The sequence below is a fragment of the Elaeis guineensis genome, chromosome 7 (assembly GCF_000442705.2).
Source record: "Elaeis guineensis isolate ETL-2024a chromosome 7, EG11, whole genome shotgun sequence".
Taxonomy (NCBI): domain Eukaryota; kingdom Viridiplantae; phylum Streptophyta; class Magnoliopsida; order Arecales; family Arecaceae; genus Elaeis; species Elaeis guineensis.
Window position 1 is genome coordinate 31,032,497 of NC_025999.2, and position 15,597 is coordinate 31,048,093.

Consider the following 15,597-nt stretch of genomic DNA (forward strand, 5'->3'; position numbering starts at 1 on the left):
TGTCAGCAAACCTCAAACAAAAGCCTTCTGAAATGTATATGCTAAAGAAAACTGCCATCACTGTTCCATCCGGAAAGATTTCATCATCCTGTTCCTTGTGCAAAGAAGCCAGCGCAAGACAAGACAACAAGCACTCATCATCCAGAATGCTACATGGCAACAATTTACATGGGTGGACCACCAAAACTAACGAGCTTCCTGCTGAATCTTGATCCAAAAACTAAAAACACTGACACTGGTTTCAAATGCTGATCAAGCATTATCGCCCATTTTGAAAGATAAAATAAATTTACAGAACCAAATTTGGAAATGATAGAGGCCATGACAGTTCAATTGTCAACAATCCTGCAGAATTTTTGACTTAATTTATGAAACAGAACTTACACATCTCACCATGTGCTCGTTGTACAGTTATTTCAGGTCACTACAGATGTCCTATAACTTAAAGAAACAAGAAGCTACCGAGATCATATCACCAGAAATTCAGTCTTCTAATTTTGCTGTTTATTCTCATAAGCTTGAATTCTGCTCTCCAGCTGCATTAAAAAAAAAAAGTCCATGAGAAACCAGAGATTAATAAACAGGAACTCAATGCAACTAAGCCCTAATCTCAAACTAGTTGTGGTCGGCTACGATCAATAAACTGGTACACAAATTTAATAAATTACAAGTATCTCAAAACAGTTTTGCTGATCATTCAACTAATGATGAAAACATATGAGAAAAATCCACCAAACTACCTCACTACTGATTCCTGTATTCAGTGTCCGCACTGTAAAAACAGATGATGAATTTATACAAAGGTAACCATGATGTCAACATGAGTCCATGTTATCATGGGAATTTTCAAAGTTAACTATTAACACTGCTATCAGAAAATATTCTTATTATGCAAGTGTCGACTCAACCTCATTCAGTTATCTAGTAAAGCTGCAAGACAAGAAGACTAAAGAAAATGCAGTAACATCCTTTATAAGGAATGCACTTAAGGGCTCATAAGAAGGGCTCAATGATCACAATTTAAAACAATTTGAGAAGAACATCTATAATGAGGAATGCATGCAAGCAGTGTTACCTCATGTCTAGTTCCAAAAATCCATGTTGGACATCTATGAGTTGGATATATATCGGATACTTGGATACTTACGAATTTGAAGATACTTTTAAAGATTGGAAGAGAATTGAGCTCTTCTAACAACGAGTTTAATCCTCAAATTTGATATTAGGAGTGAGTAGTAGTTCTTTTTCGAGATTTTCTAAGAATATGAATATTATAACATCTTTGCAAAATATTATTTTGTTAGTATGCTTAAATTAATTAGAAAGTTCAGAAAAGAGATGTATATTAAAAGATCTTAACAAACAATGCCTTTTTAATATCTTCCTTTTAGTGTTTAAATAGATAATATTTAAAGGTATATATGTAATTTAGTTAAATTTATAGGTTATTCTAAGTATCCCATATCTCTCTTCTATTATACATATGGAGGCTCAGTTCTGCAAACTTCTCCATTTGCCACATAGTGCTAGTATTAAAATGCTTGGACATCATTAAAGATCACCGCTATTGTGCAATAGAAATTTGGCTATTAAAGCTTTCTATTTATCATAATTTTCTATATTATCATATTGTATTTGAAAAAGGAAAAAAAAAAGAACCCTACGCATCATGCAGGGTTGATATCAGCGATGTCAGTATTAGTGATGGAAGTTTCTGCATGGAAGAGCTTGTGTAGAGTTATCCATTCATGATGTGGTTGCCAGTTTTTGTCCCATCGCTACATAGACACATTGTAATGTCTCACTTTCAAGGAAGCCCCTGGTGTACATTTTGTTATATTACCAACTTGCATATCAAGAACACTTGGAAAAAAGAGGAAAAAAAATTGTACCCCATGCATCGCAGGGGTTGTACGCTAGTTTTCCCTGTTACCGGCACAAACATCTGGATCCATGTTTGAGTTTGATTCTCATATTCACGTCCATGCAACACTGCATGTAATGGATCACAATAAAGGCCCAGGATCACCCATTTAATGACATTTATTGGGAGCTGAGTTAGAAACCTGGATATGGGTTTGGATGAAGATAAGCATAAAAAAAAAATCTATTCTAGAGAAGACAACTGGAGACCACACCACCTCCTAAGGAACACAAACTATACTATTTTGTATATGATGACCATTTAACTCCTCTCAGATTTGCATCGCAGAAGAAGTCACAGACAACAAGGAACAACCTTGCTTTCTTTTTGAGCAAATTGAAAATGATGATACTCATCAATGTTGTAGAATTCACAATTTCAATATGACATCAAGGAAAACCATAATTACCCCTGATGATATCATGTTGTTTCTAGATGGATATGATCAAGCATCAACATTGAAAGCTGAAGTTTTAGCAAAATTCTGGCTTCACTCATAAAGAATACATAGAAAGAAAGAAAGGAGGAAGCAAAGCATAACCCAACCTACATATGCAAATGCTAGCAAATCTAACAACCCCATATTCAAAGGAAATATGAGGTTGAACTTTAAATTTCTCAATGAAAGGAGAGAGAACCAGTGAAGCCAAGCGAGTTGAAATCTCTCTCTATATAAATTAGTTCTGTACTCATCAAATAATTAATACGTAATGGAAACGAAAGAAAGGTTTTCTCAGATATGCTCTCAATTCCAAATGTAAAATTCAAATTAGCATATCAAAATTACCTGCAACATGGTCTCAAATTTGCTTCGCAGACGATAATATTCATGCTTGACCACATTCAGTGCCCTCACACACCTGATGAGGAAACAAATTTGCATCAACTTGGGTAAAGTCCTCAAATAAATTAGGCATGAATGCCAGTTACTTTTAAGAGAGTAGAAAAGGAAAGCATAAGAGCTGTATCCATAGCAATATCAACTCAAGTATCTGGAAGGTTTCGAAGATTCAGTAATTAACTTCACTCAGCATTTTTGACATCTTCAACATTCTACATGCATCAAAATAGTCTCTTCAAATGAAATGGTGTTAATTCTTAGTCATTACCTTAAAACCATTATATAATTTGAAGTCTTTTTTGAAAAATAATGCTTAAGATCCATATTTTAAATTCATCGATAAAAATAGCATCATGTGCCTGGTGGGCCCAACTAAACAGGTATGTCACTTCTCTTTCCAAATGGAGAAGGAAACGAATATATAAGTTAAAGTGGCATCTGTATTTCAGCAAAAACTTGGAATCCACCCAACTAAAACCACAGAGAACATTTCCATTTTCATCCAAACCATTCATAGTTTCCTTGCAAAAAGGAGACGATATAAGATGTAAAATAAGAAGAGGTGGTGTTTGAGCAGGTTCAATGTTAAGGTTCATCCTTGAATGAACATAGCTTTAGTTCTAGAGCATCCATTGATTAAAGTTTATTATTGTAGTTCCCCATTTAATAATAAAGTCTCGTGGGATAAAGAACAAGATCTACACCATTAAAGTATAAATCAAAAATCCTCTGATAAAAGATCATGAAATATACAATAAGTATGGAAAAAGCAAGGTTTCAAATCTCAATTTAGGTAATAATAAGAGGATTAATGAACAAAGTAAATGCCCAGCACTCATTGGAGTCCATTAATAGTTTAGTTTTTGTAAATTTAGACAACCAATATGACAAAATTGATTTAAATGGTAGTAAAAACCACTGGGGTCCATTTATAATTATCATGGCTTAAAGCATGGTAGAAATAAGAAAAATCTTGGTTTTATTTATTTTAAAACCTTTTTAACTGTGATGGAGTGGGCGCAGGAATTGTGGTTGGAGACTTCCTAGACATGCATATATACTTCTAGTCAAAGAAAGATACCGAAAAAATAATAAAGACATAAAAGCATAGCAGGTGATATAGAGGGATACTTTAGATGAGCCCGAAGTGAGATGAGAGAGGAAGGGGATATGCAGATTGTTCAATTTCAACATACACACATTGTGTGACAGACCAGGCATGTTATGCATCAGCCCTATGTAAAATAAGAGAGAGGGAGGGGACATGTAGAATTCAAATTTAATGAATTACAGATTTTGTGAAAGGGTAATCATTCATGGTGATCCTCTCAAGCAATTACATAATAAATTATTGCACATCTCCTGTTTTTCCTTTTCTTATTGCTCTGGTCTTCTCTTCTCTAAAACAAACATATAATAGCATTCTATAGGCATTCCACCTCCTTCAATTTCTTCTTCGCACTTTCTGTCACATATATAGAAATTATTACAGAATAAATTTTGGTGCGTTGAAGTCAATTACTTTTCAGCAAAGGTTTAATAATGGAGATAAATATCATGTTTTTAATAATTAGTTCATCAAAAGCAAGTGACGTTATTTCCTGTCCATTGATTACGACTTGTTTATCCAAGTTTCCTCTAATAATTCTCCATATATCCTGTATCAAACTGATATGCCTGATAAATATAAAATATCCTGCTACATACCGATTAAAGTTCTCTATCCTTTATTGCCCCCTAAATTTCTTCAATGCAACCTCAAGATGTCAACCTATGGACATCGGCATTAGCTGAAGTGTGAAACCCCATGGTATGGAGGTGTGCCATTCATGTTTCCATACAGTAAGTTTTGTAGCATGCCCCTTCATCTACTCATGATTTATCCAAGGTCTGGAGTACCATGGCATGGTATAGTATGGTACACCCTCACAACACCTTGGTATACTTTAGTAAGCCGAGCATCATACAAAGGTGAGGTTGGGTTTCAAAACTTGGTATTAACGATCTACTAGATCTTGAAGAAAATGAATGAAGTGTTGGAAATCACCCAAGAGGTTAACCGCATTCTGTTGTCAAGGTTTGCCTGCAATTTGGACTATTCACTTTATTTATGGACTTATGGTGCTCTGAATTATTATATTTGTATATAATAGTGGTAACACCAGTGGTCTGTGCTAACTATAAGCCCCAGAAAACTAGGTCACTCTAAATCAGGTGGAGCTAAGCTTAACAACTTATTAGCTAGCCTTGAGCAGAAACTCGGTTGATCAAGTGAGCAAATATTTGCATATCACAAGAGAAGAAACAGGTGCTGCTGCATGTTAAGATCCCAATTTCATGGTTCCACAACATTATAAGTGATTGTGAAGAAATGCTAAAAATACTCCTACACCTCTATTACCATTCAGTGACTTCTTTGCTCCTGAAATGGTCAATGAGATCTATAAAGAATTTCTCCCAACCAATGTAAGAGCTTGAGGTTATTTGCAAGTTTGTCAAAATGCCTAGGAAATGCTCATGAAATGCCTAGGCTACAATCAAGCAGACTGCCTGGAGTTAAAAAATATCCAATAATTAATAAATTTTATGTTCTTGCTTTTTAAAATCAAGTAATAGCAGATACATGAATTTTCTTCATGGAAAATACATGCAAAAAAAATATATTCATTAAATATACCCCAAATTACTACGTAGCAACTAAATTTTGTACTATAAACATGAAGACTCATGGCTGGAATTTAAAGTGATAAATGATATCATAAATAGGCACCCTCCCTTGCATCAAAAAGTGGCAAAGTGCCAGACCAGGCACCAACATATGCCAGACTGGGCACCAACCTAGGTGCTCAGGCAGTTGCCTCACCTGGCAGCTATAAAAGCATTAGGCACCTCGGCATCGTGGTCGCCCAAGGTCTTGGTGGGACTGCCTAGGCATATAGGCACAACACTAGTCATTCACCATTGAAGCACTACTTTCTATCATTTAATTGCTAAGTTATTCCTTTATCTCTAGATCATTCCTTATTTGTATGATAAGGACAACCCTGTTGGCACTATTTAAAAATTGCATGCTCCATGACTTTATAATTCATGAAACTGACAACTAGAAAAGGAGTGAACTCCAGATCAAGCAACCTTCCACTAAAAGGAGCCTTCCTTTAAGAAACCTACCCAACTGCTTCTCTTCATAGATCAGCAACAGCTGCATGTGTTACCTCCTTGGGGACCACTTTCTTTGTACTCTGGAAAGGTGGATGTTTTGCTTCTTTTCCCCCTCAGACTTCCTATATTTTCATTTTGAACTTTCTTTTCATTTTAGATCTGGTTTTGTTCCACTCTTTTCCTTCAAATACCAATTCTCAAACTTAATTCTACCAATGGCTACCTAGCCCTCTATTGAGATTTAACCCCTGCCGCACAAGTCAGCTGTTCCAGAGCCTCTTCAAATCATTTGTTTAACATAATGTTAGCCCACCAAAAGGGACTAGAAAATGCCAGAATAAGTGCTGCCTCATGCAGAAGAATGAGAAAAGTGCCTGGAAATGCAGGTATCTTCTCCACTATGGGCCCTGTGGTGGAGTCACAGATAATCAAGATAAAATTCAAAGGCAGAGGAAAAGGAACAATGAAATAGAGTGAAACTCAATGTTTGAGTCACACACATCAGAGTTCCCCTTATAATATCATCTTGCAATTTGAACTTGGTAAGGAAGTACTCTCAAACTTTCTAGTTTCATATCCTTTGGATTCACAACCACATCTGTTATAAGTTATTCTTTGAAAGTCCATCTTTCACCCTTCAACTTTAATCAAAACTTAGGTGTGAAGTGAAATTTCCAGCAGTTTTTGTCCTTGTTGTCAGAAGGCCCTAGGTCCAAGTCTAGCTGCTACCTCTCCTATGATGCATGACATATGAAGGCAATAAGACAGATATCCTCAACACGAGTCTGGTCCCATCAGCATATCCATCTATCTAGATGAATTTCTATTTTTTCCTAAGGAAAAATAAGTTTATGATGTGACTATAGCAATCAATCACTTTGGCACAGGCTGACATTAGGTTGACTGTGCACCTAAGGTGGTTTGACATTTTTTTCTTTTTATGGGGCCACTTTTTCGAATAGTAGGTTCCTTTTAAGACTGTCCTGCATCACTGGTATTTCCATGTGTTGAAGTAGCAATGCAGGAAGATCTGATTAGAAATTTTTTTTGTGTAATATGGTACAGTATTCTTTGATAGTAAAGTTTGTCTATAAAACTTAACTGTTTTCTGTCCAGAGAGATCAATGGTCAGACACCCAAGCCCTCTAACTCATGATGTTATAAAGCTTTCATAAATGCTATGCTGAAGAAATCAGAGAAAAATCTTATGCTAAAAAAAGAGAGAGAAGATGCATGAAACCATCCTAAATTCATACATCATTCAACAAATTTTACAGAATATATTTACCAGGCTTTGCAAAGAAAAGTTGACTAAATTGCAGATTTTGCACATTGGTGAGTTTCAGCTGTACTGGAATATAAAAAGGCAGGACAGGCAACTAATAAAAGATCATATAAGTTGCAAAAAATTATAAAAAGAAAATCCAGTAAGTTATGTTTAAAACTAGAATTAGTTTAACATGATAAGTTTGAGAATAATAAAGTAAATTATCTGTGATTTAAAAGGAACTGAAAAAATATGCTAATACTGACCCTTCCTTGTTATTCTCCTCACAGAATTGTCGGAATTGAATGCACGCCAGTTTCACATTCTGAGCACCCACGCTGCAAAATAGGGGCCCCACTTAGAAACATGTTAGACAAAGTCCTCAATATAGAATGAAGCACAAAATAAGAACTCAGAAGGAGATATCAGATATATACAGTTTATACACACTAAGTATGATCCTGAACCTGCATGTCCATATGCTAATTAAATTAAATAAATGATTTCTAGCATGATCTGAACATGAACAGAAGGTTGTTTCAACATTGGCAATGTGCTTGTCACAACATTACGAAAACAGCATTCATTGGATGGAGGTCAATTAGTCCCAGCTGCGTTATTCGTGCACAATAACCACCATAGTATCTAGATTGCTAAAGTCATGAATCTCTATATTTGATGGGAAAGTCCATGGGCCAGCATGCAGTCGAAAGCCTCAGGCCTTCCACTCTTGGCTTTTTTTTTGCTTAATATTTTTATTATCTTCTCAATTTGTCAGGTATGGACAACTCTATGTGAAGCCAGCCTTGCTTGGAAGACTTGGGTTTTGCAGCTCCAAAAACTCCATTCCCTTTCACCTCACATCCTTTAGTAATCTTTAGGTGTAAATTTTTATGCATCTTCTACATCATATTAGATATAGCATGAAAGCTTTTTCAAGGTTGCCTTCACAAGTGTGTATCCATGAAGCTTTTAGTAAAGATGCAGATGCAGGAATGAGTTTTTCAAGGAGATTTTCAAGTAGACCAAACTTAAGTATGGGTGTGAGGAAGAGCTTTTAGGGATGAGTCTTCTCCACACTCTAAGAGGAAGTTTTCCGGGATTTTGAAGCAAGTGCAGCACCCTAAGAGGAAGATTCCTAGAACTAAGGCAGCACCTCTTTGCCCCTTCCCCTGAGAGAGAAAAAGAGAGTTAGCGAGCAACCGAGAGAGAGAGATATGTCTGTGTGTGTGGGGGGGGGGGGGGCCGGGGGGCGAGGCTTCCCTAGTCCCGTCACACCAACAAAAGATTTAAAAACTCAAAGAGGTGAATAACCAGTCAAGACAAAACCTAAAAGATTATAACAACTAATTTGAGAAATTCAGAACCACAAAATAATACTATGCTTAAATGAGTTTTATTGTTAGAATGGCACATTCAGTTAAGGCTAAGGATGCAATGATTTCAGCAATTAATAAAAATAAAAGAGAGACAGAAATGGATATGATAAGTAATACTAGAAAAGCAATTTTACACCTTTAATTCATTGTTTTATATATAATGAATGCAGAACTATCATAACGAACAGCCAATTCTTTCTTTAGAATTCTAAGCTATGAAATGATCTCCAGTAACAATGGAGTAACAACAGAAGGAGAAGGGTTATGGCACATCAGGAGCAGCCAAATGATTGTCTCAAAAAATCTTTTGCATATAGCAAGGTCGGAAATTATGTCAATCCTTTCATGAAAGCAGCCATCAAAAAAAAAAAATGAAATATGGAAGAAAAAATAAAAAGGAAAAGGACAGTAACCTAGAGCTGCTCCCCTTGAGTTGGTGAACGTAAGCGTCCACCTTGGAGTAATCAACAAGAGCTTGATCCCTGCACAATAAACATGTGGAACCATTTCCGAATCAAGTAAATCAAGCAAAAAGAGCTCGAAATCTATGCCCAAACAGATATGACAAGCAAACACAAAGGACAATACATTAATTTGGTCAGCTCTGTAAGTATCCTTTCTGAATCCTCGCAGAACAAGGTCACCACCTCTGCCACGAAGCCAGGCGTGCTCCCATCTTGTAGCATCTGAAGCTGCTGGAACTGTTGATCCAACAATCCCTGAAACAACAAAAGTGAATCGCTAGTGACACAAAATTGTCATAATCTTTTGCGTCATAACAGTCCTCGCTCCTAGTCCACTCAAATCAAATATTAATTAAAAAAAAAAAACAACGAAAATCTTAAGCCATCGAATCGAAGACGAGTTTTTTCGAAGCATTAACGTATAAACAGATGGAAACCAAAGAGAAACGAAAATTTCAAACAAATCGAGTTCGATGATCCAAGAGGCTTAAAAAAAACACTGAAAGAAACTTCCTTGAGATCTAGAAGCAGATTACTTAATCAGTCGATCAAAATCAGTAATCAAAGCCAACAAGAGAACAAAAGATCGCAAACAAAATAGTACAAAATTTTCACACAAGAAACCCCAAAAGTGAAAAACCTAAATACCAAAAAACCAAATCAGATACACAGAAAGGATTAGATTACCTCCGCAAACATGGAGTTCACCAATCCATTGAGTTGCTCTCTGAGAGCCGTTGCAGCCATGGAGAATGAGATAGAGAAAGGCAGGCAGAGAGAGCAGAGGAAACAAGGATACTAGCTGAGAAACAAAGAAGAGAAAGCCCTAGCCAGAGAAGAAGCGAACAGGGAATAGAAGAGAGACAGAGAGCATATCCTGCCGCTAATTAAAGGACTCGTGTAAACTTTCCATACGAAGTTCTCAGGACGATCGATAGAGGGGGAGGCAAATTAAAATAAATAAAGAAATAATAAAGAAATCAAGATAAATAAATAAGATGATAAATAATAAATTATCAGAAGATGATGACACCACCAAGTAACGAATAATAAGGAGTACATTATATTATGTTGGGTCTTTTGGGGTGGGGATAGGGGGTGTGGGCGCGGGTGTGGGTTATACTGACAGTTCTTTTCCTTTTTATCTTTTTGGTTGTAATATTCCTTTCTACTTTATGAGGTGCAGAGAGACACCATCTTCTCTGGCATCTGTTCTTGTTCCCAGATTACACTATTGCCCTTTCCCTTTTTACACGCACGCTCTCTCTTCCCCCCTTAAATTCTTTTTGGACCTAGAAAGTGAACCTCGGACCGGGACTGAGGACTTCGTGCGCGATTTGCTGACATAAAGATCTTCTACTTCTAAGGATGTGACGAATGGAGAGGTGACACATGATTGAGCGTCCTGAAGGTATCTTCCTAATAATTTTTTAGTAAATTGATAGTTGGTCTATTCATTGATGGGATCATCACTTCTGATAGTTGACTGTAATTTTAACACCTTTAAATTTTTAAAAAAAATTTTTAATTTCTACTCCCTCTGATCCTAAAAAAAAAATAAAACGTATGAGTAAAATTTTATATACTTCGATAGTAAATTCTATAATATACGTCATGATATATACGAGATCAGATATAGTATACTCATTAAGCGTAGTGAGTAGATACCAATCTGATTTGGATGAGAACCATTGGAAGGTTGCAAAAATTATTCTTAAGTATTTAAGAAATACTAAGGACTAATGGCTCGTTTATGGAGAATCTGATTTGAAACTAATAGGATATATTGATTCCAGCTTTCAGTCAGATCGTGATGATAGTAAAAATATGTCGGAATATATTTTTATCCTAAATAATGGAGCTGTTTATTGAAAAAATTCTAAGCAGTATACTATGGCTGACTCAGTACGTGAGACGAAGTACATCGTGGCATTTGATGCTGCCAAAAAAATTGTATGGCTGAAAAAATTCATCAGCAAGCTCAGAGTGGCACTTTTCATTGATGGTCCAGTTCTACTCTACTGCAACAGCACTGAAGCTATTACTCAGGTGAAGGAACTGAAGGCCCATTAGCGTACGAAGTATATTCTGCATCGCTATCATCTTGTCTGAAAGATCGTAGATCGAGATGATATCAAGCTTCAGAAGGTCGACGGAAAGAAAAATCTGATCGACCCATTTACTAAAGCCCTCAGTGTCAAGAAGTTCGAAGATCATAAATCGAAATGATATACGATACTGTACCGATTGGCTTTAGTTCAAGTGGGAGTTATTAAAAAATATATCCCAAAGTCAATCGTCATTCTGTTGACGATTGAGCTTATATTTATAAATTATATATAAATTATTAATTATTAATAAAATATTATTTAATTTTTTTCATTACTTTATGTATATCTTCTATAAACTCTAATGTTGTGATGAAGTTCTTAGGACTATTTGAAACAATATATGAGGATATATCATTTAGTTCTTAAAACTAGTTCACGACCAAACGATATGCAATTATAAGAATGATAGTTATATTAAGTGTAGATCGTTGTATGCTATGTATGTTGGTTGTCTTCTTAATCAAGAAGTATGGAGACATTGGCATGACACGCAAGTGAGATATTAGAGTATATCTCATTGAATATGACCAACTTCGGAGTACTCTGCTGTCAAGAGTTACTTTGAAGGAATATGGATATAAGTATCCCTCCGATCTGAGATCATCACTGTGACTTATAAGCAACTCACTGTATTTTAGTATCGGACTACTTGAATTTCTAATTCAGGGTTGGAAGATTTCTGGGCACAGTCGACAAGTACTTGTGAAGTCGGCGTGTGAGTCGAGATAGGATTAACTACTCCAAGTCATTGGAGAGTATGCCTTAATGTATTTTAATTTAGCAAAATCTTGATCAGGATAGTCTTTGTGAGGAGTCACGAGATTAATTGGGTTGAGACATATGTAAAAATATGCTGATCGAGAGTTGACGGTAAACTCTGAAGTCATCCTGAGCATTAAGGGTCAAAAGAAGGAATTATATGGTAACCATAGTCCATTAAGTTCTTGAATGTTGCTTCGCACACATTTGACCTATCCGGACGTCAGATATCATTGCTAAATGGTCACTTCGATTAGTATAAAATTTATTCCTGTGCTACCACTTTAGGTTTGAACCTATGAAGTCACACACATAAGAAGTATCTCTCCGATCCTATGGCTGATCGATGATTGAGAATCATCCGAGGATAAAATCATCAATGCGATTGATGATTAATCCTAAGCAATAGTTACAGTAAATTAATTCACTGAAAGTCAGTGATGTTTATGAGGATTAATCAATAATTAGATTACTGATTAACTTAATTTGATTGAGTATTAAAGTTTGGATTAAGTTTAATTGAATTGGATTCAATTAGGTTAAATATAATTAAGTTATAAGATGACTTAATCGCTAAAGGAGATTAAGCCCTGATTTGATCAGGCCTTGAATCCAATTAATTTCTAATTGAGTTAGGATCAAATTAGATTGGGTTCAATCACTTCTAATCAGATAGAGTTTGATTGGATCAATCTTGGTTTGAATTTGAAATCAATTTGAATTTTGAATTCAAGATTAAATTTAAAATTTGAATGTTTGAAGTCACTTGCGCCATCTTTCCTTCTCCATGCCATTCCTCATCACACAAAACTTGTTTGTGCATGAGATTTCTCCAACAAACACTCCACTTTGTCACCCACTTGGATGAGGATAAGCTTGGTTTTGATTTGAATTTGAAAGAAGTTTTAAATTTGATTGAAACCTCATCTTATTCTCTTCCACCCACCGGCCACCTTTGTGGAGTTTTTTTTTGTGCGACAAAAAGGAGAAGCTCCTGGTGGTTTTTCATGCTCATATGCTCATGTTTGGCACTTCTTTGATCAAAGAATATATGGAGATAAGATCGGTTTGGTTTGAGTTCAAATAAGATTTGAATTCAAACTTGAATACAAACTTATCCTATCCTATCACCTTTGATCGGCAACCATAAAAAGAGTCAACTTTTGTGCATTGAACCTCAGATTTTTTATACCAAAAAATTGAGCAAGAAGAGAGGGGCCAAACCAGAGGTCTTGGGCATGGGAATCTGGGGTGGGCGATTTTGCTTTTGGCGTGTGATTGGAAGAGAACAATCTCTTCTTTGGTGAGAGTTCGGCCTTGGCACTGAGTTGTTTTGGAGAGAGAGATCTAGATTAGATTTAGATAATTTTCTATCATTCCTCCATCCTCCAATGACCTCTGTGGATCTATCTTCAACCTCAAAAAGGTCCGAGATGATTGGAGAAGAAGATTCAATCAGATCAGCCACCAGAAGCGATTTTCGCGAGCTAGCACTCTTGGAGTTGGCAGATCGGTACTAGGGCTTTGTGTGGATAATTCATAGAGGCCAGACATGCTATGCGGTTATAAAAAATTAGCGAAAACCTCTAGATCCATGTTTACGATCACAGTGTTCAACTACCCGCACTCAGGTATTGGGTTCGGATCCCTGATTATAGTAGATTAGATCTACTGCTTTACTTATTTTTATGCACATCATGCAGATTTTATTATTCAGATTTTTTACATGCATATATACATGCCATATATCTATTTGTAGGATATTTTATGATTAGATCATGTACTTGCATTGTAGATTAAAATATTTCATCTGAAGTTGTTCTGCTACAAAATTTAAAAAGTACATACATGAAACCCCTACAGTTTTCTAATAGTTTGGTGGTTCATTTAACCCATGCCAATAGGACTAGTCATGATGACTAATTAGATGAGACCTAAATCAAAAATCTCATTGCACACATATTAAGTCTGACAATTTTTCATCGTTGTAGAGATGTGGATGTGCAACTGGTGTTGATTGTTCTTGGCTAGTTATAGTGGTTCAATTGCACTGAGAACATGCAATCACTCTATAGCATTAGATGTTCCTAGATAGAGATGGGTTTGGATCTAATATCTATCAGATGAAGGATTCAATGATGGTTTTGCACCCATTTATGAATGATGAATCTGACTTAACTAAGGAGTGTAGCCAATATCTGTCAGATGAACCTACATAACTTAAAGATCGAATCGCTGCATCATACTTGGAGAAGCATTGGATGAGTTGTCCATTCATCGCTATAACATGTTACCAATATTTGCCAGGTGAGGTGCATGTACATAAGTGAGACCGTAGTACTTAATAAGAATCCTTATCACGTTAGGGTTTTCATTTCTCCATCTGAGGAGTGTAAGAAATCCAAAAAAATAATAGGAGTCTATTTATTTCTAAAAGTCCCTAAAATAGATATAGGTTTAAGTATAAATGTCTAACTAAAATCTTTACTTTTCATAGTTTAATCATGTCAGCTTCAAATCCTTTAGCCCGTATCCTAAAGTCCAACTATTTGATTAGAATCAATTTCAAGAACTGACTTAGAAATCTCAAGATAGTCTTGATATCGAAAAAGTTAGGGTATATTCTCGATCAGAACTTTCTTTCCTTGCCAAACCATCCTAGTGCTGAATAGAGAGCTGCACTAGATAAATGGACGATGATGACAATCGGATTAAGTGCCACATATTGACTTTTATGTCAAACGAGTTGCAAAGCCAGCATGAGCACATGCCAACTGCCAGGGCTATGATTACTCATTTGTAAGAGTTGTATGGTGAGCAGAGCCTAATGACGTATTTTAAAGTTTTGAAGAGGCTATTCAACTCCAGGATGCGTAAGGGGCAGTCGGTCCACAAGTATTGTCTGACAATGATCAAGGATCTAGAGGAGCTTGAGAATCTCTGTCTTACGATGCAGAAGAAATTGCAAGTAGATCTGATCCTGCAATCCTTGACTAGTTCATACGAGCAATTTATAGTAAATTATCATATGAATAAGTTAGACTGTACCCTATCTGAATTTGTCAATATGTTAGTTATTACAAAATGGACCTTGAAGAGTTCAAGTGGCTTCATTCTTGCTGTGAAGTAGGCATCTTCTTCCAAAAGAAAGTCTTCAGAGAAGAAGAAGAACATGCTTGTGAAGAAGGAGAAGAAAGAGAACAAGCTAAAGAAGGATACTTCGAAGAAGGTTACAGACAAAGAAAAGTATTTTCATTGCAAAGCTGACGGTCATTGGAAGAGGAATTATTCGCTATATCTGGAGAGCCTAAAGACCAATAACAAAGACAAACCTTCAAAAGGTATGTCTAGATTGCTCATCATTGAATCTAATCTTATGATTTTCTTTACTTCTAGTTGGATATTAGACTCTGGTTCAAGTGCTCAGATATATACTTTTATGCAAGATTTGATGAAAAGTAAAGGGTTAAGGCATGATGAAATGATCTTTCGGATCGACAATGCAATAAGAGTTGTTGCAGAAGCCATTGGCACCTGCTCTCTTTGATTATCGTCTAATTTTAAATTAATTTTGAAAGGCTATTATTATATGCCTGTAGCAAGCTGAAATTTAATTTTCATTTCTGTACTAGCACAGAAAGATTTTATTTTTAATTTTAATAAAAAATTTTATTCAATTTATTGGAGAAA

General features: G+C 35.8%; 1 protein-coding gene across 1 annotated transcript; it reads right to left on the reverse strand.

The window, feature by feature from the left end:
• Window positions 1-236: 236 nt before the first annotated feature.
• Window positions 237-9,945, reverse strand: LOC140859236 (histidine-containing phosphotransfer protein 2-like). The gene is made up of 6 exons (XM_073260911.1): window positions 9,725-9,945; window positions 9,162-9,292; window positions 8,987-9,055; window positions 7,461-7,532; window positions 2,712-2,784; window positions 237-536 (listed from the first exon to the last, which is right to left on the reverse strand). The coding sequence occupies exons 1-6, from the start codon at window positions 9,782-9,784 to the stop codon at window positions 492-494; spliced, it is 450 nt and encodes a 149-aa protein (XP_073117012.1). The 5' UTR covers window positions 9,785-9,945; the 3' UTR covers window positions 237-491.
• Between the last annotated feature and the right edge of the window lie 5,652 nt (window positions 9,946-15,597).

What these genes read in the sequence shown, in the direction of transcription:
- LOC140859236 (XM_073260911.1), bottom strand. Translation starts at nt 9,784, where the DNA reads ATGGCTGCAACGGCTCTCAGAGAGCAACTCAATGGATTGGTGAACTCC. An exon ending in CTCAAGGGGAGCAGCTCTAG is followed by an intron (nt 7,533 to 8,986) that starts GTTACTGTCCTT and finishes CCTATTTTGCAG; the next exon opens with CGTGGGTGCTCAGAATGTGA. An exon ending in GAGGAGAATAACAAGGAAGG is followed by an intron (nt 2,785 to 7,460) that starts GTCAGTATTAGC and finishes TTTCCTCATCAG; the next exon opens with GTGTGTGAGGGCACTGAATG.